The 25,372-nt window shown below is 49.6% G+C and overlaps 1 protein-coding gene across 5 annotated transcripts in view; it reads right to left on the bottom strand.

The window, feature by feature from the left end:
• Nucleotides 1–25,372, bottom strand: part of LOC310762149 (putative cation-transporting ATPase 13A5) — a 56,892-nt gene that overhangs the window by 22,480 nt on the left and 9,040 nt on the right. For 4 of the 5 annotated variants that reach the window (XM_083612724.1, XM_083612722.1, XM_083612723.1 and 1 more), the window contains exons 2-13: nt 21,951–22,124; nt 19,975–20,118; nt 14,913–14,983; nt 14,740–14,820; nt 12,838–12,907; nt 10,425–10,559; nt 9,501–9,573; nt 8,115–8,246; nt 6,286–6,456; nt 2,741–2,898; nt 2,244–2,432; nt 393–454 (exon numbers count right to left, since the gene is read on the bottom strand). In XM_083612724.1, coding sequence (XP_083468850.1) covers nt 393–454; nt 2,244–2,432; nt 2,741–2,898; nt 6,286–6,456; nt 8,115–8,246; nt 9,501–9,573; nt 10,425–10,559; nt 12,838–12,907; nt 14,740–14,820; nt 14,913–14,983; nt 19,975–20,118; nt 21,951–22,124 — 1,460 coding nt within the window. Of the gene's footprint in view, nt 1–392; nt 455–2,243; nt 2,433–2,740; nt 2,899–6,285; nt 6,457–8,114; nt 8,247–9,500; nt 9,574–10,424; nt 10,560–12,837; nt 12,908–14,739; nt 14,821–14,912; nt 14,984–16,040; nt 16,078–19,974; nt 20,119–21,950; nt 22,125–25,372 lie in introns of those variants that run through there. The other variant, XM_083612726.1, reaches the window with a different exon arrangement.

Genomic DNA, 25,372 nt, shown 5'->3' with positions numbered 1-25,372 from the left:
AAGACTTCTGAAATGAATCTGCTGCCGTCCCCAAAGCAGGCGCTGCCAAGAGGACTAAACCTTCCACTGTTCTCCGCTGCCGGAGTCTGCAGAGGAGCAGGGCTGGCTTGCTAGATTTCCCTGAAGCCTCTCCTTGGCAGCAAGAAGCTGGATAGCAGCAAAAAAACCCCTCCCTCTCCCTCTGGGGCTGGAGCCAAGCAGAGGCCGCACCCTGTGCCTGAGGCTTTGCAGCCCCCTTGGCTGGCCAGCGCTTCTTCATTAATTTCTCCGTATTCAGGTTTACTTAAAAGGAATTTTCTGGCCACCCCGGGGAGTTGGACCAGATGATCACTGGGATGCAACAACCACAACCCCAACTTCCCTATGCAACGCTACCATTCCAGGCGGCTTACCTCCTCTTTTCGCAGGGGACGGCGCCCCACAGATCCAGGCCATCCTCTGTCAGCGTGCCAGTCTAGGTGGGGGGAAACAGACACAGGGCATCCCTGGTCAGAAGGCGGAGGCCCCGATGCTCAACTCAAGTGCCGCAGGGCAGCTCAGGCACAGATCTCCTTGTGGGTGGGTGAAGGCGAGGGATGGACCCACAAAGCGGGGAGGGGGGCAGAGAGAGACAGGAAGGCCCCTGGGGGAACCGGGAAGCTCTCCGTGGGGCACAGAGCTTCTTTCTTCCTTGCCCAGTGGAAGCCCAGCCCCTGGGTTCCGCTGAGCCTTGATGAAAGACTTCCTGAGGACTAGAAACGTCCCAGGAATGAAAGCACTGGAGACGTGAAGCCTCCTTGGCACCCACAGGGTGCCTCTGGGGGTTTCCAAAGGCTTCAAGGCAGTTACCCCTGAATGGGGCAACTGTGCCCCTGAAGGACCAGGTGCACAGCCTGGGAGTCATTTTGGACTCACAGCTGTCCATGGAGGCGCAGGTCAATTCTGTTTCCAGGGCAGCTGTCTACCAGCTCCATGTGGTACACAGGATGAGACCCTCCCTGCCCACAGACTGTCTTGCCAGAGTGGTGCATGCTCTGGTTATCTCCCACTTGGACTACTGCAATGCGCTCTACGTGGGGCTACCTTTGAAGGTGACCCGGAAACTACAACTAATCCAGAATGCAGCAGCTAGACTGGTGACTGGGGGCGGCCACCGAGACCACATAACACCGGTCCTGAAAGACCTACATTGGCTCCCAGGACGTTTCCAAGCACAATTCAAAGTGTTGGTGCTGATCTTTAAAGCCCCAAACGGCCTCGGCCCAGTGTACCTGAAGGAGCGTCTCCACCCCCATTGTTCTGCCCAGACACTGAGATCCAGCTCCGAGGGCCTTCTGGCGGGTCCCTCATTGCGAGAAGCAAAGCTACAGGGAACCAGGCAGAGGGCCTTCTCGGTGGTGGCGCCTGCCCTGTGGAATGCCCTCCCATCAGATGTCAAAGAGATAAACAACTACCTGACATTTAGAAGACATCTTAAGCCAGCCCTGTTTAGGGTAGTTTTTAATGTGTGACACCTTAGTGTATTTTGGGTCTTTGTGGAAGCCGCCCAGAGTGGCTGGGGAAGACTATTCCCCCCCAATATAAAGTCTGGCCCACCACAAGGTCTGAGGGATGGTGGATCAGCCCACAGCTGAAAAAGGTTGCTGACCGCTGTACTAAGTCATGGTCCCTCCTGGGGCCTGAGGTAGAAATTCTGTAAAACCCATTACCAGCAAGGCCAGAGTCACGAACCCAAGAGTGCGGCCAGACCCCCAAACTGTTAATGCTTGAAGGTTAGGTAGGAATGAGAAACAACTCCTGATAAGGAACAAGGAGGGCTCTGCATGTACATTTTTTAAAAAAGGGGTTGAGAAAGTGTTTCCAAGAACTGGTTGTATGAGAGATGATGGGGTGGCAGACAGCAATTGGGAAGAGGATGAAAGAGCCAAAATGATGTATATTTTTCCTATAAAGTTTGTGTCCTAGGGCAAAGTGTCCTCTCTGGGCTCTACCCTGCAATGCATTGGCGAAAGTTCAGTGCCTGAAACCCAAATTACCGCATTACCAGAACCAAAGGATTCCAACTACAAGGAAAGAGATTGCAAGTTGAGATGAGGAAGGCGATGGTCTCTTCTTCCTTGGGGGCTTTCAAGCAGACTTGGGGTGTCCCTCCGTCAGGGATTGTGGCAGATGGCGCTTAGGATCCCTTCCAACTCTCCCATTTTATGACAAAGTCTGGCCAATTTGGACTTTGAAACCCCAAGGGAATTCCCCAGAGAAGGCACCTTGTCGAAGCAGACCAGGTTGATCTGCCCACAGATGTTGATCCTCTGAGGGCTGATGCAGAAGATCTTCTTCTTCTTCAGCCTCCTCTGGGCGTAGACGATGCCGGTGGTCAAGGCGGCCGGAATGGCCGGAGGGACCGCGACCGTCATGAGGAGGAGCGCCATGGTCACCGTGTCCGAGACGGGTTGCTGGGAGGACACAAACACACACCGGACAGATGTGGTCAGCGGGTCGGCCATGCACCTCTGCCTTAAGGGGCTCGATCCAAGCCCCCAGCCCCATCTATTAATTCATTGCATTCAAACCCACCTTTTCCTCCAGGCTACTCAAGAAGCCCCTCCTGATCCTCCTCCTCCCCTTTCCATCCCCACAACAGCCCTGTGAGGTAGGAGGGGCAGAGAAAAGGTCCCAACCAGTGGGTGTCACGGCCCAATGGGGATTTGGGTCCTAGCCCAGAACTCTAACCACTAGACCGTGCTGTCTCTCCGAGACTCACCTTGCGGCTCACGTACACCCCGATGGTGTAGACCAGCCCCAGGATGCCGATCAGAGCCAGGCCCACGATGAAGCGGAAGGCCTCTCGGTAGAGGCGGAAGTTCAGGGGCTTGGGGTAAAGGATGGACCTCACCAGGTCTCCCTTGGCGGTGTTGAAACCTGCAGCAAAACGTGGCATGGGCGACACTCGAACGCAGGACACAGACTCGGCCCAAGGAGTTATCCCCACGCCTTGTCCTTTGGCTTCCCAGAGAACTTGGCATTCAAGGTAAGAGCCCCACATTCCATCCTTCTTGCGCTCGGATTTAGGCTGCGATCCTCTGCGTGCTTACTTGGGAGGAAGCTCCACGGAGCCCAAATGCAGCTGGCTGGCTGTCAGGGGCTAGGACCAGACAACCCTCTGCAGTTCAGTGATTCTAATAAAGGTGTCTATGACTGGATTTCTTATGGCTTTGGAGTGTGTAAGATGACATGCGCCTGCGGTCCCAGAAACAGCCTCATATGAATCTAGCTCTAAGAACAATGACTTGGAAGAAACCCGGAGGGCAGGCACACTTTCCCAGCAATAGAATCATAGAGTGGGGAGGGACCCCAAGGGTCCTCTAGTCCAGCCCCCTGCAATGCAGGAACCTCGGCTAAAGAATCCCTGAGAGACAGCCGTCCAAGCTCTGCTTCAAACCCTCCAAGGAAGGAGAGTCCCCCACCTTCCGAGGGAGACCCTTCCACTGCGGAACAGCTCTCACCCGCCAAAAGTTCTTTCTGTGGTTGAGCCAGGACCCCCTTTCTTGCAGCCTAAATCCTTTGGTTCAGCCTTCTATTCTCTGGAGCAGCAGAAAGAAGGTTTGCTCCTCCTTCCAGATATTGGTAAGGTAAAGGTAAAGGGGCTCACTGGAAGGACAGATCCTGAAGCTGAGGCTCCAAGACTTTGGCCACCTCAGGAGAAGAGAAGACTCCCAGGAAAAGACCCTGATGTTGGGAAAGTTGGAGGGCACAAGGAGAAGGGGACGACAGAGGACGAGATGGTGAGACAGTGTTCTCGAAGCTACCAGTATGAGTTTGACCAAACTGCGGGAGGCAGTGGAAGACAGGAGTGCCTGGCGTGCTCTGGTCCAGGAGGTCACGAAGAGGCAGACACGACTAAACAACTAAACAACAACAAAAGGTAAAGGGACCCCTGACCAATAGGTCCAGTCATGGCTGACTCTGGGGTTTCAGTGCTCATCTCGCTTTATTGGCTAAGGGAGCCGGCATGCAGCTTCCAGGTCATGTGGCCAGCAGGACTAAGCTGCTTCTGGCGAACCACAGCAGCGCACAGAAACACCGTTTACCTTCCCGCCGGAGCGGTACCTATTTATATCCTTGCACTTTGACATGCTTTGAAACTGCTAGGTGGGCAGGAGCAGGGACCGAGCAACTGGAGCTCACCCCGTTGCGGGGATTTGAACCGCCGACCTTCTGATTGGCAAGCCCTAGGCTCTGTGGTTTAACCCACAGTGCCACCTGCCTCCCTCTCCAAGAGAGTGCTAATCCTCTTGCGTGATAACCAGCCACAGGGAGGCGGGTGGGGAGAGCCCACAGAGTGGGCTGTGGGGTGGGCCAAACATGCATCTCCTGCCATAATAATAATAATAATAATAATAATAATAATAATAATTTATTTATTTATACCCCGCCCACCTGGCTGCGTTTCCCCAACCACCCTGGGCAACATACAGCATATCTAAAAACTTAATAGAAATGTCAAACATTAAAAACCTCCCAATACAGGGCTGCCTTCAGATGTCTTCTAAAAGTTGTGTAATTTTTTATCTCCTTGACCTCTGAAGGGAGGGCGTTCCACAGGGCGGGCACCACCACCGAGAAGGCCCTCTGCCTGGTTCCCTGTAACTTGGATTCTCGCAGGGAGGGAACCGCCAGAAGGCCCTCGGAGCTGGACCTCAGTGTCCGGGCAGAACAATGGGGGTGGAAAGGCCAGAAAAAGGCCATGGAAAGGGACCTCTCTCATTCCTGGATGCCAGTGAACCCCCTTCCCGCTCCACAGAGCGGATTGAATACTCCTGACGATAAAGGTTTCGCTAATCACTGAGCTGCCCAAGACACAGTTACCCTTTTCGGGACACCAGAATCAGGCCTGGAGAAGAGGCTCTTTGAGACAACCTGCAGGTCTACATTCTCCCACCTCCCTGGATGCTATTGTTAGGATTCGAAAGCAAAGCGCTTCCTCTTGGCACCAGGTGAGACAAGCTCAATTTAGGATTTTGCATGCTTTCATCACATGCGCCATCAACTTTCAAGAAAGGAGAGTCACGCTTGACTTCAGGAAGAGTTCCATAGTTTAACTTTCCACCCCCCCACCACACCCCTGTCACCTGCAAAACCGCCTCCCTCCAAATCCCTTCATCTGCATGGGAAAGAAACCGGGGGTGGGGGCAGAAGGAGGGCATGAAGGAAGGGGAAAGGGAGGCCATGACCTTTCCAGGGACCAACTGGCAAGAGTCCTAATTGCAAAAATAGCTTTGATTTCTCTCTCCGCCCCCACACACTCAGGGTCACCCATCTCCCTACCTTAAAGAGGTGCAAAATCACAAAGCTGTGTTATAGGAATTCTAAGGTCATACACACACACACACACACACACACACACACACACCGTATTTTTTGCTCTATAAGACGCACTTTTTCCCTCCTAAAAAGTAAGGGGAAATGTGTGTGCGTCTTATGGAGCAAATGCAGGCTGCGCGGCTATCCCAGAAGCCAGAACAGCAAGAGGGATCGCTGTGCAGCAAAAGCAGCGCCCCCTCTTGCTGTTCTGGCTTCTGGGATTCAGAGTATTTTTTTTCTTGTTTTCCTCCTCCAAAAACTAGGTGCATCGTATGGTCTGGTGCGTCTTATTTAGCGAAATATATGGTATATATAAAAATACATAAATGTACAAGGCAAACACACATGCATAAGTGTAGTGCCTGAAACAGTACAGTGTTTGCAAGGAGGAAGGAAATGGGGAAAGCTTTCCAATTGTTGGGGCTGCTAACACCTCCCTGCAAATACAGTCTGGCAAGTATCTGTGAAGCTGAGCACACTCTCAATATGCGTAAGAGATTCAGGAACTAAGGATTTACCACCTCAAAGGAATGGCCAGGCTACCCAGAAAAGGCAATCAGATAAGGCAGGATCAGGTATCCTGGCAGACAGGAGAGAAGCAACACACTCCAGTTCCTGCTGGGGACCACCTCTTTCTGTGAGGCATGTATGATGTTTTGGGGGGTGGTCTTGGGCTCCAGGGTGGGGAATTTCAAAAGTCTATATAAGGGCTTGCACACCAATGTTCTGGGTTCCTCCTCCCTCCTGTGTGGGGTGAGTGGGGAAACTGTTGCAACAGTTCAATAAAGATCAGGATTACTAGCTGCTTTGCTTCTCAATATTCTCTGCCTGACCTCTGTTATTTTCTCCAACCAATGGAGAACCTACAAAGGACTCTGTGGGGCTCCTGCATACTCCATAAGGGAAAGGGGGCAGTTTTTTTCACACAACAGCTGCTTGACTCACCTGTCTGCAGCACGACGGCCCTGACGGGGCCTTTTCCCGCTCGCTTGGTCTGGATGACCTCTGTGCCGCAGAAGAGGACATGTCGGCGGTAGTCTTCCACGCTGTGAACTTTCCAGGGCTTGGTGTTGTCCGTCTGGGGCAAGGGGGTCTTCATCACAGGAACGCTTTCGCCTGCAAACGCAGCCCAAATCCCACCCGCTCAGTGGACATCGCCACAGAATCATGGCATCGTGAAGTTGGAAGGGACCCCCAGAGTCATCTAGACCAACCCCCGGCAAGGCTGAAATCTCGGCTAGAGCATCCAAGACAGATGGCCACCCAACCTGTGCTTAGAAACCTCCAAGGAAGGAGAGTCCACCACCTCCCGAAGGAGACCGTTCCGCCATCAAACAGGATCTTGAAGAACCAGAATAGGTTCTTCCTAATGTCTACGCAAAACTGCCTTTCTTGCAGCTTGAATCAGTATGCATGGATTATTACTAATGATGGTGATTACTTTGCACAGAACCATCAACATGCACAGTGCTTCAAAGGAGGCCCTGCCCCAAGGAGCTTACAAACGGCAATGAGATACAAGGGGAAGAAAACCAAGGTGGGGTCAGGCAAGGGAAGAGCGTTGTCTTCATTGCAATGGCACACACTGAGGTGGCACTGCAGAGAGCGGAAGGAGCTGCCAAGGGGATGGTGCCCATGAATGTTGTGTTCCCCTCGGCCGAAAAGGCTGTACCGTATTTTTCGCTCTATAAGACGCACATTTTCCCCTCCAAAAATTAAGGGGGAATGTGTGTGTGTCTTATGGAGCAAATGCAGGCTCCTTGGCTTCAGCGATAGCAACGCAAAGCCTCCGAAGCGCAGAGGGGGCGCTCCCGCTGCGCTCTGGAGGCTTCGGGTTGCCTTCGCTGAAGGTGGGAGAGGGAGAGCTGCGCAGCGCCCCTTCAGCTAAGCGGGAGGAGAAATGGAAGGGGCTCCATTTCTCCTGCCGCTTCGCTGAAGGGGCGCTGTGCAGAGAGCGGGAGAATTTTTTTTCTTGTTCTCCCCCTCTAAAACAAGGTGCGTCCTATGGTCGGGTGCATCCTACAGAGTGAAACATATGGTACATAAGAAGGTAAGAAGTGTCAGTACGCCTTTGAGCCGATGCCAATGACTTGGCTCCATATCTGGATCTGCCCCAACTGGATTAGGCGAACTGGAGCACTTCCAGAGACCTTCCACTCCTGGAAAGCAGGTCTAAGTGCACTGGACCCACAACTGTCTCATCTCTACATAGATAACACAGAGACTCCCACAGAGTCAGGCAGGAGTGGAAGAAGCGAAGAGCAGTTTCCGCCCCCTCCTTTCTGAAAACATCAGGAGATTCTTGCAATGGGAGGGGGTGAAAATATCCCCATCCAGTTCAGCATCCTGTTTTCACAGGGGCCATCCAATTTTTTATTTTTATTTTTTATTTCTACACTGCCCTACACCCGAAGGTCTCAAATGCCCCAATGGGAAACAGGCAAGCAGGATCTGAGCACAACCACCCTCTTTCCTCTGGCAACTGAGATCCAGAAGCATCGCTGCCTCTGACTGTGGGGGCAGAGTAGAACCACTGACAGCCCTCTCCCCCGCCATGAGTTTGCGCCATCCTCTTCTAAAGCCATTCTATTTGGCGGCCAAATCACTGTCTCCTGCTGGAGAGAGTGCCACAGGTTAATTTACCTGCCCCCTTTTAAATTCACCTTTCAGGCCGCCTCCCTCCAAATCCCTTCACCTGCGTGAGAAAGAAAGCAGAGTGGGCAGAAGGAGGGCATGGGAGAAGGGCAAAGGGAGGCCAGGACAGTTCTGTGTACCTGTGAGCATCCCCTCGTTGACCACGCAGCTCCCTTCTATCAGGATGGCATCGCAGGGCAGAGAAAACTTCTGGCTTTCCAAGAGAAGGACATCTCCTGGGACCAGCTGCCAGGATTCCACCTTGCAGCTCCCTGCAGGAAAAGGGGCTCTGTTAAAGCGCAGGTTTCCCAGGAACAAACAACAACAGCAACCGCTCAGGCGCAGAGCTTTAAAGCGCTGAGCTGGGCCTAAAAGTCTGGATAGAACCTTATGCTTGTCCCTATTGAAATTCATTTCAGGGGGAAAGACAGGGTATAATACTGTATTTTTGGTTTTTATGGAAGCCGCCCAGAGTGGCTGGGGAGGCCCAGCCAGATGGGCGGGGTATAAAAAATAAATTATTATTATTATTATTAATATTATTATTATTATTATTATTATTATTATTATTATTATTATTATTATTATTTCCTGGTTTGGGCCCAGTTTTCCAATCTGTTTTTGGATTTAATGGAACCAAGGTGGAGTGGCCCCAGGGCCGGATTTAGGTTTGATGAGGTCCTGAGCTACTGAAGGTAATGGGGCCATTTATATGTCCAGCTGTCCTTTGTCAACAACAAATTGCCGCTGTTTTTTATGTTGAGTATGTGTTATATATTAATTTATGGACCTAATAGGTATCTAAAGCCATTTGCACATAATAAATAGGAGCCTACACAACATAAAACACTGTTGCTGTATGTAGGTTTTATTTTACTGTGGTACTTCGGTTTAAGAAAAGTCCTGTTTACGAACGATTCGGTTTACAAACTCAGCAAAACTGGGAGTAGTGTCCTGGTTTGCAAACTTTACCTTGGTTTAAGAACGGAATCTGAATGGTAGAAGGGCACTGGCGGCGGGAGGCCTCATTCGGGAAAGAGTGCCTCGGTTTAAGTACGGTTTCGATATAAGAACAGACTTCCGGAACAGATTAAGTTCATATACCGAGGGACCACTGTACAGTCATACCTCAATGTTACGTTTGCTTCATATTATGTTCTTACAGGTTACATCCCATGGCGACCCAGAAGTACTGGAAAGGGTTACTTCCAGGTTTCGCCACTCGCGCATGCACACAAGCGCTAAATTGCACCGTGCACCTGCGCAGATACGGCACTTCAGGTTGCACTCTTTTCATGTTGCGAATGGGCCTCCGGAACAATACAGGTGCCACTGTATTTGCTTTTTATCTTTTTATCTTCCAGGTGGCCCAGAAGAGTTTGGGAACCCTTCCTTTAAAGGCCTTGAGGCTGCCCAGTGCGGGGAGATGGGGAAGCAGGATAGTGCCGGGAGAGGAAGAGGAGGCTATGGGGCAGGAGAAGAAGGCAGCTGTGTCAGGACCCCAATACAAACACACACACACACACCTTCATTCTTGGTCCAGGCCAGGACTTCCACCTTGTTGTGCTCCTTCACCAGGTTGTGCAACTTGATTGATTGCTGCGGAAAGAAGAGACTTAGGCACTGAGCCCTTCCAGCCGGCTCCTCTTTAGTAGGTAAAATTCAATCACACGCAAAAGGAGAGCCTGCTGGACCAGGCTAAAGGGGGCCCATCTAGTCCAGCATCCTGTTCTCACAGGGGCCAAGCAGGTGGCTGTGGGAAACCTTGTGGCAGGGAGTTCCACAGTTTAACCATATGCTGTGTGAAGCAGGATTTTTATTTTTATTTTAGAAACATGTCCTGAATCTTCCAACATTCCCATGCATTCTAGCGTTAGGAGAGAGGGAGGAAAACTTTTCTCTTTCCACTTCCTCTCATGCAACTTCCATCAGCCCTCGCACAATATGGCTAAGGGGGTCAGCAGGATGGGAAAAGCCAGGCAGAAAAGCTGGCCAAATAAACCAAAGGCTGAGTGGAAGAGGTGCCTCTGAGAGGGTGGTGCCCTGCGGCGTGAGAGAGGGCGAGGTCTTCCAGGAGGCTTAAGGCACTCCCATCCTTTGCTTAGAATTAAAGCTCTATACAAATCTGACGGATTAAAGGCAGCAGGGACCTCTTGTCCTGAGTTCCAGGCTTTCAAGTTCTGTGTCTTTGCCCCAGAGCTTTCCCTGCGAAAACTCACTCTTTAAAACTGAAGCTCAACAAATGGCCATTGGGGTTTTCCGCAGACTGCTGTTTGCTCCAATTTGGCTTTAAAGAGCAGCTTTTTGCTGGGAAATCTCCAGAGCAAAAAAAAAACAAACCAAGCACAAAAAGAGCATTTGGACATGGAGCTTTAACCGTGCCAGGAAAGAGTGGAGGAAAGCTACGTTAGGAGAAGCCCTGACCAGGGCAAAAGGAGTGGCAGACTCACCTGTCGGAGGTCGTACACCGTGAGGGCGATAGAGATGACGGACAGGATGATGATGGCAATGGAGTACTCGATGTATCCCTGGACCAGCCAGAGGGTCAGCGTGAAGGTTTGGAAGATGTAAAAAGGGTTCAGGATCTGCAGAGAGAACACGGGCCAGAGAACGTCAGTCTGCCTGCCTGCCTATCTCTGACCGACAAGCATCCCAGGACTCCATGCTGGGCCTCTTGCCAACTAGAGAGGCAGTGTGGCGCAGGGGTTAGAGTGCTGGACTAGGACCTAGGAGAGACCAGGGTTCGAATCCCCACTAAACAGCCTTGGCCCAGTATCCCTGAAGGAGCATCTCCACCCGCATCGTTCTGCCCAGACCATAGCTGTCAATGTTTCCCTTTCCCTTTTTTTTAAGGGAAATTCCCTTATTCCGAATAGGATTCCTTGCTAGAAAAGGGAAAAGTTGACAGCTATGCCCCAGACACTGAGATCCAGTACCGAGGGCCTTCTGGCGGTTTCCTCCCTGCGAGAAGCCAAGTTACAGGGAACCAGGCAGAGGGCCTTCTCGGTGGTGGCGCCCGCCCTGTGGAACTGCCTCCCCCCAGATGTGAAGGAAATAAGCAGCTATATCATCCTTAAAAGACATCTGAAGGCAACCCTGTTTAGGGAGGTTTTTAATAATAATAATAATAATAATAATAATAATAATAATAATAATAATAATTTATTTATACCCCGCCCATCTGGCTGGGCCTCCCCAGCCACTCTGGGCGGCTTCCATAAAAACCAAAAATACAGTAAAATATCACACGTTAAAAACTTCCCTGAACAGGGCTGCCTTAAGATGTCTTCTGAATGTCAGGTAGTTGTTTATCGCTTTGACATCTGCTGGAAGGGCGTTCCACAGGGCGGGCACCACCACCGAGAAGGCCCTCTGCCTCGTTCCCTGTAGCTTTGCTTCTCGCAATGAGGGAACCGCCAGAAGGCCCTCGGTGCTGGACCTCAGCGTCTGGGCAGAATGATGGGGGTGGAGATGCTCCTTCAGGTATACTGGGCCGAGGCCGTTTAGGGCTTTAAAGGTCAGCACCAACACTTTGTATTGTGCTCGGAAACGTACGGGGAGCCAATGTAGGTCTTTCAAGACCGGTGTTATATGGTCTCGGCGGCCGCCCCCAGTCACCAGTCTAGCTGCCGCATTCTGGATTAGTTGTAGTTTCCGAGTCACCTTCAAAGGTAGCCCCACGTAGAGTGCATTGCAGTAGTCCAAGCGGGAGATAACCAGAGCATGCACCACTCTGGCGAGAGAGTCTGCGGGCAGGGAGGGTCTCATCCTGTGTACCAGATGGAGCTGGTACACAGCTGCCCTGGACACAGAATGGATCTGCGCCTCCATGGACAGCTGTGAGTCCAAAATGACTCCCAGGCTGCGCACCTGGTCCTTCAGGGGCACAGTTACCCTATTCAGGACCAGGGAGTCCTCCACACCCGCCCGCCTCCTGTCCCCCAAAAACAGTACTTCTGTCTTGTCAGGATTCAACCTCAATCTGTTAGCTGCCATCCATCCTCCAACCGCTGATGCCTGATGTTTTAATGTAATTTTAATCTTTCGTTGGAAGCCACCCCGAGTGGCTGGGGAAACCCAGCCAGATGCGTGGGGTACAAATAATAAATGATGATGCTCCTCACTGGGCGTGACCTTAGGGACCAGTCGCTGCCTCCTCTAAGCCCAGCCTACCTCACGGGGTTGTTGTGGGGCCCCAAGAGCCATGAGCTCCTCAGAGGAAAAGGTGCCGCACATAAACAGGTCTTTCCAGGAGCCTTAGCACAACCTTCCCACCCATCCACCCTGCCACTGCGATGGCTGCTGCCTCTTTCCCTGCAATCTTTGGAGGAAGAGTGGTATATACTGTATTTTTCGCTCTATAGGACGCACTTTTTCCCCTCCAAAAATTGATGGGAAATGTGTGTGCGTCCTATGGAGCGAATGCAGGCTCCTTGGCTTCAGCAATAGCAACGCGAAGCCTCCGAAGAGCAGAGGGAGTGCTCCCTCCGTGCTCCAAAGGCTTCGTGTTGCTTTCGCTGAAGCCTGGAGAGCGAGAGGCATTGGTGCGCACTGACCCCTCTCGCTCTCCAGGCTTCAGGGATAGCCGCGCACAGCCCCTCCGGCAGGGAGAGGCTGCACGTGGCTATGGCTTCCTCTTTAGCCCCGCGCAGCCTCTCCCGGCAGGGCATAAAGAGGAAGCCAAAACAGCGAGCGGGATCCATCCCGCTGGCTTTCTTGGCTTGTGCCCATAGCCGCGTGCAACCCCTCCAGAAGGGAGAGGTTGTGCACAGCCTGTATGCTGCTCTTTGGGGCTGGTGCGCCCTGTGGAGCGAAAAATAAGGTGACTTTAACAAATAACCAAAATAAAGGGACCCCCGTTACCTCTTTAAAGAGCAATTTCCAGATGGGGCGGACTTCGATTTCAATGGCGTTGGGGCCGCAAACCAACTTCCTGAGAAAGACGGGAGAGATGAGGAGACCCCCTTAAGACCCGAGGAACAAACAGCCCAGACCTCCAGGGCCAGGCAGGGATTTGGCAAGGCGGGCGTCTTGCTCCTTCTGTCCAATCTCAAGAACATATGAAGAACTCTGCTGGATCAGGCCAGGGGCCCAACTAATCCAGCATCCTGTTCTCACAGGGGCTGACCAGATGCACCAAAGGGAAACCAACTAAAGCAGGATCTGAACACAAGAGCAACTCTCTCCCCTCCTGAGGTTTCCAGCAACTGGGATTCAGGAACATTGCTGCCTCTATCTGTGGAGGCAGAGCAGAGCTGTCCTGGCTGGGAGCCCATCAATAGTCCTCTCTTCATGAATTTGTCTAATCCTCTTTTACAGCCATCCAAGTTCTTGGTCCCCCACAGAAAATTATCTCCTAAGCTCCTTCCCCACTGGATAGTGCCAGAGGCGTGGAGACATACCGTATTTTTCGCCCTATAGGACGCACCGTCCCATAAGGCGCACCTAGTTTTTTGGGGGGGAAATAAAGGGGGGGAAAATTATTTCCCCCCCAGGCGCAGGGCTGGGGCGGGGGAAGCCCGAGCTTCCCCCACCCCCAGCCCCCAGAGCAGGCAACTCTCCCCAAGGCGCGGGAGCCCGGCGCAGGCTCCCACAGCTTGCGGAGAGCTGCGCGAAGCCTGGAGAGCGAGAGGGGTCGGTGCGCACTGACCCCTCTCGCGCTCCAGGCTTCAGCAAATGTCTGCATTGGCCCCATAGGACGCACACACATTTCCCCTTCATTTTTGGAGGGGGAAAAGTGCGTCCTATAGGGCGAAAAATATGGTATTTAAGAAGCGATAGAAAGGAAAGGGAAAGGGGAAAGGGGGAGGGGAAAGGGGAAAGGGAACAGGGGAGAGGGGAAAGGGGAAAGGGGGAGGGAAAGGGAAAGGAAAGGAAAGGAAAAAGGGGAAAGGGAAAGGGGAACGGTGAAAAGGAAAGGAGAAAGGGAAAGGGAGAGGGGAAAGGGAAAGGAAAGGAAAGGAAAAGGAAAAAGGAGAAGGGGAAGGAAAAAAGAAAGGAAAAAGGAAAGGAAAAAGGAAAGGAAAGACAAGACAAGACAAGATAAGACAAGATACCAATGAAAGAAGAATGGCAAGTTAAAATTATGGAATATGCAGAAATGGCGAAACTCACAGGAAGAATCATAGAATCACAGAATCATAGAGTTGGAAGAGACCACAAGGGCCATCGAGTCCAATCCCCTGCCAAGCAGGAAACACCATCAGAGCACTCCTGACATATGGTTGTCAAGCCTCTGCTTAAAGACCTCCAAAGAAGGAGACTCCACCACACTCCTTGGCAGCAAAGGAAGAGTCAGAGACAAAGACAACAGAGATTTTAAAAAAGACTGGGAATCGTTCATGCTATATTTACAGAAATATTGTAAAGAAATAGACTCACTAGCAGGGTTTGAGTAAAACACTGACAATTAAGAAAGCAAGAGTTAAGGTCAAGAAACGACAATACGGAAATTAATTAAATGTAAGAAGTAACTGGAAGAAAATTTGGTATGAAAATGATAAGAATGTAAGAGCATTCGGCTAAAAGAGGGGAAATAAGGGAAAGTTTAAGCAGAAGTTAAAGAACCAGAAGGGGAAGTTGAGGGAAGTCGCAGAGTGGGGAGAGTTTTGTTTTGTTCTGTTTTCTTTCATATGATAAATGTGTTGAATATTAAATTGTAAAATGGAATAAAAATGTATTACAAAAAGAAAGAGGGATTAAATTGATTCCTGCTTTGCAGCAGGTTGAACTAGATGAGGAGCAGCTCTGCCCTGTGGACCACACCTGAGCGCCTTCTCCTTCCTCGTCAGCCCGTCTCCAAACTTGTGATGGATTTCGTAGCAAGTGTTGGAGTCCTCCAGCGACCTGGAAGGAGACAAGGCAGAAAGGTGAGAGGGCATTTCTGCCAGGGCCCCTCCGACCCCTCAGAGTCTCCAGCCGTCAAGTTAAAAACTCACCCGACTCTCAGGAACTGCTTTTCCGTGAGGTCCCAGACATAACGGATTTTTTGTACATGGATGTATCTCACCTGTTAGAACAATGCATGGTTACGGTTATGGTTATTTATTTAGAAGCATCTGTAAAATGAATGGATGGGGGGCAAATGGGAACAATGATTAAATTAACTTATTGTGAAATGATACCTATAAATACCTATAAATTAATGTGTGCAAATACATATAAATCATCAGATTTCTTGGGAAATTTTGGGTATTTTTCGTGTTTCGGAATGATTAAGTTTCATGATAATGTTCCGCCCTAAGCTGTCTTTATGAATATTTCTTTGGTCTACTTTAGTGAATCCAAAATTAAAAATTAAAAAGCTGTAGCTTCAGTGCTTGAATTGTTGCATTGGACTGGATGGCGAGAGTCATCTTCTCCAACGCCCTGCAATGAAGGATATTCAACAAAAGAATTCCTAACAGATGGCCACCCAACCTTTGAGATCTTTGGGTGAAAGTCATCACACAAATGTAATAAATAGCAAAGCAGTCGTAAACAATAAAACAGTAGAATACACATCCAAATTGAAGAAGATCTAAAATAAATATACAAAACCTTACAGCAACCCCCCCCCCAAATTATCCTAAGCCAAAGAGTCTGTTGAGCATCCTCAGCTTTCGTAGCTGGAGTCTCTCCTTCCATCCGTCTCACTGGGCCCTTCTCTCCCAGGCCAGGTGGGGAAAGGGAGACGGTCTTCCAGGACTCACAGCCAAGATGGTTTTTGGCCTCTTCGGGAGAGACTGATGGAGGATGGAGTGAAGAGTGAGAGGGGGTGGTAGTTGTGAAGGAGGCTTGGTTAGATCAGGAGTAGAGGAACAGCATTTCCTTAGTTACCATTGTAATTAAGTAAAAAAGAAGCAGGAACATTTGAAACCCCATGCTTATGTACACAAACGTGAAAGACATCTGAAGGCAGCCCTGTTCAGGGAAGTTTTTAATGTGCGACATTTTGATGTATTTTTAATCCTTGTTGGAAGCTGCCCAGAGTGGCTGAGGAAACCCAGCCAGATGGGCAGGGTACAAATATATTATTATTATTATTATTATTATTATTATTATTATTATTATTAGTTGTCCCCCACCTTCCCCATGTAAACAGGGAGGTGGGTTTTTTTTTTGGGGGGGGGTTCCTGATCCTCCCGTGGAGTTCCCAAGCAGCTCCCACAATGCTCAATGGTTCTGAATGTGCCCTTGTCCCAGAGCTGACAGAGGCTGGGAATCTAAGCAAGCCAAGGGAGATAAGGACATCTGAATGTGAACTGGAATGAGAGAGGGAGGAGGGGAAGCCGACGTCAGAGAGCAAGCAGAAGATGGCACAGAGACAGAAGGGGAGAGGCCGGGAATAGCTAGCCCAAAAACTCAGGCGCGAAAAGGTCAGTGAGAGGAGGGGGAAAGAGTGGAAGCGAAGGGGTTTTTTCCCCTGTTGGAAGAAGAGGAAGGGGCAGAGTTTATTTTTTTTTAAGAAGATATTTATTAAGATTTTCCATTTTATACAAACAACGGAAAAAAAGGAAAAAAATTAAAAAGAAAAAATATTAAAAACACATAAATTTCATAACTTTTTTTTCAATAACATATTTCCCTGACCTCCTCATGCCTCCCCTTCTTGTATTCCAGTTCAAATTGTTCATCCAGCAAATCCTTATCTCATAGCATTACAGCTAAAAACCTTATTTTCTATCCATCTTCTTAAATTATTATAACTTATACTTTTAGTTATATACAAAAAAAGAACTATTTTTTCATATTCTTTTATACCATTACAGCTGATAACCCCTTAATTTCAATCCAACATCACTCAATATTCCTTAATATTACAGTATTTTTGCAATAGTCTTTGAATTTCTTCCATTCTTCTTCTGCCGATTCTTCTCCCTGGTCACGGATTCTGCCAGTCAATTCTGCCAGTCCCATAAAGTCAATCAACTTCGTCTGAGGAAGGGGCAGAGTTTAGACTCGGCAACTGCAAACTTGGAGTCAGATACGGAGTGAAGGAGCTCCGGAGTGATTTATGTGTTTGAGCAATGAACCTGAGATAATTACTGCCGGTGTCTCGCTTCTGTGGGAGAGCCAAGCCATTACAGCCCTGCTTGCCCACTGAAACATCCCAGCCCATAAGCAGATATGGACCTCTCTGCTGTGCCCCAGATAACTCTGCCGTGTCGGCAGGGGGCAAGGATGGGGCCCTTGCCCCACTGTGCAAGCCTGTCATCTTTGTCAAAGTCCGGTGTGCTCTGACAGTGACCTTGGCATGACAAGGGCTTGGAGACCTAGAAGTCAGGAAATTTGCCCCAGGGAAGAATTTTCAGAAAATCCTTTTGGGGTCCAGAGGACCACTTGGCATCTCTAGCCTCTGCGAGACGCAGTATACAATTTTACACATCACTTGGGAAGACAAGCGAACGAATGCCAGTGTACTGGAAGAAGCAAAGATCACCAGTGTCAAAGCAATGATTCTTCAACATCAACTTCGTTGGACTAGTCATGTTGTGCGGATGCCTGATGATCATCTTCCAAATCAACTACTCTATTCTGAACTTAAAAATGGAAAGCGTAATGTTGGTGGTCAACAAAAGAGGTTTAAAGATCTCAAGGCAAAGCTAAAAAAATGTAGCATAAACACCGACAACTGGGAAACACTGGCCTGCAAACGCGCCAATTGGAGAACAGCCTTTACCAAAGGTGTTGTGGGCTTTGAAGACTCTCAAACTCAGGACGCAAGGGAGAAACGTGCTAAGAGGAAGGCACACTTGGCAAACCCTCACCAGGATCAACTCCTGTCCAGAAACCAATGTCCCCACTGTGGAAGGACGTGTGGATCCAGAACTGGCCTCCACAGTCACTTACGGACTCACTGTTAAGACCGTGTTTATGGAAGACAATCTTGCTTGGCTACGAGGGATCGCCAAAGAAGAAGAGGAAGCTTGCAGAGGCATCTGAATGGCCACTGGGATACAGGATGATGGCTCAGGGGGGCCTTTGGCTGGATCCATCAGGCTCTTATCCTCCGACGGTCACCCGGGAGGGACAGCTTCCAGGAGGAAGAGTTGACTGCAGTGACCGGAAACATCCAAGAATCTGCAGCCCTTGTTCATCCTGGGTCTCCGGTTTGCCAGCCTAGCAAAGTGTGGGGAAAGTCGCCCTGTGTTTGGCTGCTCCTCCTGGCCCACTTCCTGCTTCCATGCCTCGCGAAATTCAAGGCCACCCTCACCGGGGGCCTGCCAGGACCCTGGGACGGTGTGACTGAGCGATGGAGGGAGGCCCTGGGGACACAAGTGGTTTGCAAGACACTCCACTGAGCAGAGCGCTTGTGGTTTGCAGTGCAAAGCCCGGGGCTTCCTCAGAAAGGAGTCTGGGGCGTGCCAAAGATCCTCTGCCATTGTTCCGTTGTCAGAGGAAATCTGGCGTAAACATTGCGTCACCCTCCGCCTTGATTTTGGAGGCTGCCCTTCCCGGCTCTTGACCCTTGCGGTCACGTGGCTGGCACCAGGGCACATTCACTGGCTCCACGGCACGTTCACGGGGCTGAAGGCCATGTCCTCATGCCACCTCCAGCAGGGAGGAGCGTGGGAACGTTGCCCCAGAAGTCCCCTCCATCGGCTCCATCCCTCTCCTAACAGCCAGAGCAAAACCCTCTGGCTTCGCTCCAGGACGTGGTTTTTCCTGTCTGTTTGCAACACAATCTGTCAAGCTCCAGTATCAGCTGAACCTGCTTTTGCATCTCGTGCTACTGGTGTGTCCGTCCTTCCGCTGCTGCATGGCAAAAGCCCCTGGAGGGAGCCCACAGCGGGGCAACACGGAAAGAGTTGCAGCCCAAGATTGTGGGCAGAGGACAGTTGCCTTTCCCTGTTCCCCACAAGGGCCGGCAGGATTTGGGGAGGGGGTCGAGGGGCAGCAATGCTTCTGGAAGCCACAAGAGGGGAGAACATGGATCTCGTGTTCGAATCCTCATTCCAGATTTCCTCCAGGCATCTGGTTGGCCACTGTGAGAACTGGATACTGCCCTTGATAGGCCCCCATTGGCCTCATCCAGCAGGACTCGTCATCCTTCTTCTTCTTCTCCTTTGGCGATCACTCATAGCCGAGTAAGATTGTCTTCCACAAACATGGACCTCTTCTCAAAGACACAGAGAATTGTAGAGTTGGAAGGGACCCCAGGGGTCCTCTAGTCTAACCCCGTGCAAGGCAGGAATCTCAGCCAAAGCGTGTCAAGACAGATGGCCAGGCTAAAGATCTCCAGCCCCCTCAAGGATTCCTCTTAAAGACTTGGCTTCCAGACCCTTCACCGTCTTTGCCACCCTCTAATCTGGTCCTTGAGACTCCCAGTCGCAATGTGTGTTCTCCTCCTTCCTTCTTACAGAAAATGGAGGAGTCCAGCTCGGACGAGAGCAAAGGCAGCGTGAGCCGCACCATTGTCAAGCCAGACAGCAACGCTGCCCAGGTAAGTGCAGCACCTGCCCCTGAGCGGCCCCCACCCTGGCGGAGCATCCTGGGGGAGCAAGCAAGGCAGGGGGCAGCTGGCATCACTGCATCCGCTCAGTGAAAGAGCTTCTGGGGCAAAGCAGCCTTGTAGCTTCATTTGTGCATCTGCTACCCTGGGATGCAAAGGGAAGGTTTTTGCTGGAAGATTCAGGACAGACGAAAGGAAGTTGGTAGCACAGCCTTGACCAAAGGTGTCATGGGCTTTGAAGACACTCGAACTCAGGACGCAAGGGAGAAACATGCTAAGAGGAAGGCACACTTGGCAAACCCTCACCAGGATCGACTCCTGTCCAGAAACCAGTGTCCCCACTGTGGAAGGACGTGTGGATCCAGAATTGGCCTCCACAGTCACTTACGGACTCACTGTTAAAACTGTGTTTATGGAAGACAATCTTACTAGGCTATGAGGGATCGCCAAAGAAGAAAACAATTTCCTCCGATCTAGAAAGGAAGGGGCAGGGAAGGCGGGGATGGGAAGAAGCCTCTTTTTGGTGCCCATCACTCATTTGCCGGCTTGTGCCAAGGAAAGCTCACCGTCATTCCAGGCTTCATGATGGCCCTGCTGATGACGGAATCCTGGTCAGCGCCGAAAAGGAGGTGGTCCAGCTTTTCACTGTCCAAGACGCTCTGCAAATCAAGGTGGATCACCTTCTTCCTGGTATACTTCTGAAACTCATCCTAGGGGAGGGAAAACACAGCGTGAATCCCGTTGGTAATTCACAATCCGGTTAAAGCAGGACAAATCACGCAGCTATTCATGCAAGCCTGAGGGCTCTTCCACACTCAACTTCTGCTCTTTCCAGGCTGAGGTTTTTTTGGGTTTTGACCCGGAATTTTCCCCGCAAAAACCGCTTCAAAGCTGAATCGGATTCAAATGTCCATTCGAGTTTTCCTCAGCTTAATGTTTGCTCTGATTGAGCTTTAAAGAGCTGGTTTTCATGGGGAAAGCTCCGGAACAGAAAAAGGGGGCTTGGAGACAGAGCTTTACATCGCAGACTGTACTGGACTGTCCACTTCCATGAATTTCAGATGTAATGATGATGGCCTAAAAAACTACACCATGAACTTTTTGATTCCTGCATGGCCGGTGGCTGGACTAGATGACCCCAGGGGGTTTCTTTCCTACTCTAAAATTCTACGATTCTTCCAAACTGGAAGCTTCTCCAGGCATATGAATAGGGTGAGCCTGTGACCTGGACTCAGAAGTTAAGTATTTATCATCACAAAAGAATGGCCAGGCTCTCCAGGTAAACCCATCAACAGGTTTCCTGCCAGACAGGATTCTGCTGTAGACTGCCCCTTCAGTGATGTATGTATGATGTTTTTGGGGGGTGGTCTTGAGCTACAGAGGGACATGGGTGGTGCTGTAGTCTAAACCACAGAGCCTAGGACTTGCCGATCAGAAGGTCAGCAGTTCGAATCCCCACGATGGGGTGAGCTCCCGTTGTTTGGTCCCTGCTACTGCCCACCCAGTAGTTCGAAAGCATGTCAAGTGCAAGTAGATAAATAGGTACCGCTCTGGCGGGAAGGTAAATGGTGTTTCCGTGCACTGCTCTGGTTTCACCAGAAGTGGCTTAGTCATGCTGGCCACATGACCAAGAAGCTGTCTGCAGACAAACACCGGCTCCCTCAGCCTGTAAAGCGAGATGAGTGCCACAACCCCAGAGTCCTCTGCGACTGGACCTAACGGTCAGGGGTAACTCAACCTTGAGCTACAGGGTGGGAATTTCAAAAGTCTATATAAGGGCTTGCACACCTTTGTTCTGGGTTCCTCCTCCCTCCTCCGTGTGGTGAGTGAGGACCCTGTTGCAACAGTTTAATAAAGATAAGGGTTCTTCAACATCAACTTCGTTGGACTGGTCATGTTGTGCAGATGTCTGATTATTGTCTTCCAAAGCAAGTCCTCTATTCCCAACTTAAAAATGGAAAGCGTAGTGCTGGTGGTCAGCAAAAGAGGTTTAAAGACTGTCTCAAGGCAAATCTAAAAAAAGTAGTATAAACACCGACAACTGGGAAACACTGGCCTGCGAGCGCTCCAGTTGGAGAACAGCCTTGACCAAAGGTGTCCTGGGCTTTGAAGATGCTCAAACCCAGGACGCAAGAGAGAAACGTGCCAAGAGGAAGGCACGCTTGGCACATCCACACAGTGATCCGCCCGGAAACCAATGTCCCCACTGTGGAAGGATGTGTGGATCCAGAATCAGCCTTCACAGTCACTTACAGACTCACTGTTAAAACCATGTTTATGGAAGACCATCTTACTCGGCTATGAGGGAACACCAAAGAAAGGAAAAAAACCTCCCTAAGTTTATCCCATCCTCTTTTAAAGCCCTCTGAATTGGTGGCATCACTGCCTCCTGTGGGAGTGAGTTCCGCAGGTTAACCAATTCCCGGGTTACTGCCCAGTGGGATGTGGGAGACTCGGCCAAGTTCCGCGATTCCCCGCCTGGCTGCAACCTCTGGGGATGAGAACTTGGGGAAGCTGCCTGGGAGATGCAAAAGGCACTCACCGTTGTCCGCAAGAGCACGACGTCGGCCTCTTCCAAGTCGCAGGCCACGCAGTTGGCCCACACGTCCCACTCGGGCTTCCAGTAGAAGAGGAGGAGGAGGCCCCCGCAGGACAGGACGTACCCAGCGAGGCACAGGGCCCTCCGGCACCCTTTAGTCTTGTAGCCAAATATATCCTGGGGTGGAAGATCAGTGTATATCAGTATCAATGTCCCTGCATCATCAGAGCTGCAGGTGGAGGAAATGGACAGAGAGAAGTGTTCCTCCCTCTCGCGTAATCAGTGCCAGATTTACGTATAAGCCAAACAAGGTATAGCTCAGGGCCCCATGCTCTTGGGGGGCCCCCAAAATGGATGTACATTTCCAAAATAGAAGATAAAAAACAAATACAATAAAACCTACACACAGCAACCATGTTTTGTGTTGTCTAGGCTCCTATGATGTAAGTCAGGCATGTCCGACAGGTAGATCGTGATCTACCAGTAGATCACTGGACATCTGCGGTAGATCACTGGTAGATCATTGGCTCCCCCCAAAGAAGCTGAACAACTGAACAACTCCCCTAAAAAAAGCTCAACATTTTACCTCCTCCCTGAAAAAACTCAACAGCTTGGACCTGAACCCCAAAAAAGGGGGTAGATCACTGCCAGTTTTTAACTCTGTGAGTAGATCACAGTCTCTAGGGAGTTGCCCCCCCCCATTGTAAGTAATGGCCCCCGCCTGTTAGCCTCCACCCTCAAATATCCCTGGTTTGCTCCTTTCTATATATAGGGTGCCTACATTCTGCATGGACTGGTTGCAGGGCAACGTGGGCAAATGGCTTTAGGTACCTATGAGGCCCATCAATTACCATCTAGCATATATTCAACACAAAAAACAGCGACCATTTGTTGTGGACAAAGGACAGCTGGACATAGAAAGGGCCCAATTAGCTTCAGGAGCTGAGGGCCCCATCAAACCTCAATCCGGCCCTGCGCATAATACTAGTCGAGCCCCTTCCGATTTATTGCTAAAGAGTGAGCTTTCTGAGGCAAAGCGGTGGGCCAAAGTCAAAACCGCTCACCGGAAGAAATGATGATGAAATAATGGTATTAGACAGTTTTCGTAACAGGTAAGGGTTTGAATAAAAATTCTGTGGGAAGTCAGTCTGGGAAACAAAGTTGCTATCTAATTTGAAGTTAATTTGAGAAGTTTTGGAAACTTCACAAAAATTATACTTTTGGGGGGGTGAGGGAACCCGCTCAGACACATGTCTTGAAAGCACAGGACAAGTGGGAAAGTGCTCAGAGCCATGCGCTTTGGCGCAAAGCAAGCAGGAGTGAGGAGAAGCCCCAACCACTTGTTCTCTCTGTCTCGGGACCACAGCCGTAAGGGCCCTGATCCACCCTTTGCACCTTGAGAGCAGGCACACCAGTCACCTGGCCTCTGCTTTTGTGGCAGTGGAGAGGGGAAGCCTCTCTCTATTCCGTTCCAATTGCAGAAACGATTTCCAAATGTGCATCTAGCGGTGCATGCCAAGGAGCACATGAAGCTGTTAGGCAAATTGGTTTTTATTCCGCATTTTGTGTTTTCATCCTGTATTTTTATGCTGTGGACTGCCCTGAGATCTACAGATGAAGGGTGACATACAAATTTAATAAATAATGAAAATGATAAAAGTCCTCTTTCGGAGAATGGCTTTTTTTTTTTGGTGGGGAGGGAGTTGATGTGTCACTCCTACTGAAACCAATTCCCTTACACACAATATATATTTATATATAAATATATTTTTATATATTTATACACACACACACACCCTGTTTCTACAACAGTTTATGTGGAGAAAGACACTCCTTTACAATCCTTTACAAAGGTTCCCCCCCTTCTCCCTTCTGAATTTCTGGGCCCTTTTGGCAACGCAAAGGAAAGGCATTATTCACACGCAAATTGTAACTGAATCCCAAACCGGGAAAATTTAAAATAAGGTGTCCGTCTTAACAGGCTTCCTTGAAAATTGCATCCATCAAAACAATAGGATTTCAAAGAAAATGCACTTATTCCTAGCATTATTATTATGATTATTATTTATTAAATTTGTATGCCTCCCTTCATCAGAAGATCACACACGGCAGGTCATTCAGGGTGGAAGCGTTCAAGGGAAATGCGCCCCGAACCTGAGGAACCAAACTCCTCCTGCTGCCCCTGGGATAATAATACAGCGGTGCCTTGGTTTACTACCAGAATCTCTCCCGGAGGTCCGTTCGTAAACCAAAACAGGTTGTAACTCAAGGCGCGCTTTCACCAGTGGGGCTTCCCAAAAAATTTGTTCGTAATCAAAAAAAAAAGGGGGGGGTTGTAATCCAAAAAAAAGGTTGCAAACCGGAACACGCACTTCTGGGTTTGACGTGTTTGTAATCCAAAAGGTATGCAAACCAAGGTACCAATGTGATGATGATGATGACACTTTTATTAAAAAAAATAAAAACATCAGTCATTAAAAACCTCCCAATACAGATGTTTTGTAAATGTCAGAAGGGATGCCTTTGGCCGCTTCCGAGTGTCCCCAACGCAGCATTTATTTATTTGCTAATATTTCTCTCCCGCTTACACTGACAGAAGTCTCAAAGGGGTGTAAAAGTGGGGGGGGGGCGGTTTGAGAATATTAAAACAGAGAAACCGTTGCAGAGATGCCTGCGTTTGTATTCCTGGTGCCCCCCAAACTCAAAACAGGGACAAATAAAACGAGTCAGCGACCCACCAGGAGTGGAAATTCGAAATTAAGGACAAACACTGGCACAACAATTAGCTGCAATCATAGGAAAAGCAGTGTAGGATAATCTGCCCAGTTCAGATCTGAAGAGGGTTCCACGCACAGGCAAGAAATCCCTTCATGGTGTCTGACTAGCCGGCGTTTGGCTGATTTTGAATTTGTTTCCAGTTATGCTTTCTATATTTCATGCTGTCTTTGCGTTTACAGAGGCACCAAAAATCCCCCTTCTGCAAAAAAGGGGGGGAATGATGATGATGTTGATGATGATACTGTAATAATAATAACACTGTAGTAATAATACAATAATAATAATAATAATAATAATAATAATAATAATAATAATATATTTATAGCCCACCCATCAGGCTGGGTTTCCCCAGCTACTCTGGGCAGCTCCCAACAGAATATTAAACAGAAGAAAACTTCAAACATTAAAAATAGGGAAGAAAGAAAAAGAAATCAGAGAGCCCTTTTAAAATGTGTGGGTTTTTTGGGAGGAGGGGTTGCTACTGGGAGATCGCTTTCTATTTTGATGGTGTATTTTGTGGTTTCCTATTTTGATTTTATTCTGCGAACCGCCCTGGGACCTCTGGGTTTAGGGCTGTAGATGAATCCAATTGAAAAAACTGTTTTGAAAATAACTGGAGGCGCAAGGCCATGTGCTTCCTGGCTGCG

The sequence above is a fragment of the Podarcis filfolensis genome (assembly GCF_964270895.1).
Source record: "Podarcis filfolensis genome assembly, chromosome: 5".
NCBI lineage: Eukaryota > Metazoa > Chordata > Lepidosauria > Squamata > Lacertidae > Podarcis > Podarcis filfolensis.
The sequence above is the reverse complement of the archived record's forward strand: the minus strand, read 5'-3'. Positions and strand labels throughout refer to the sequence as shown.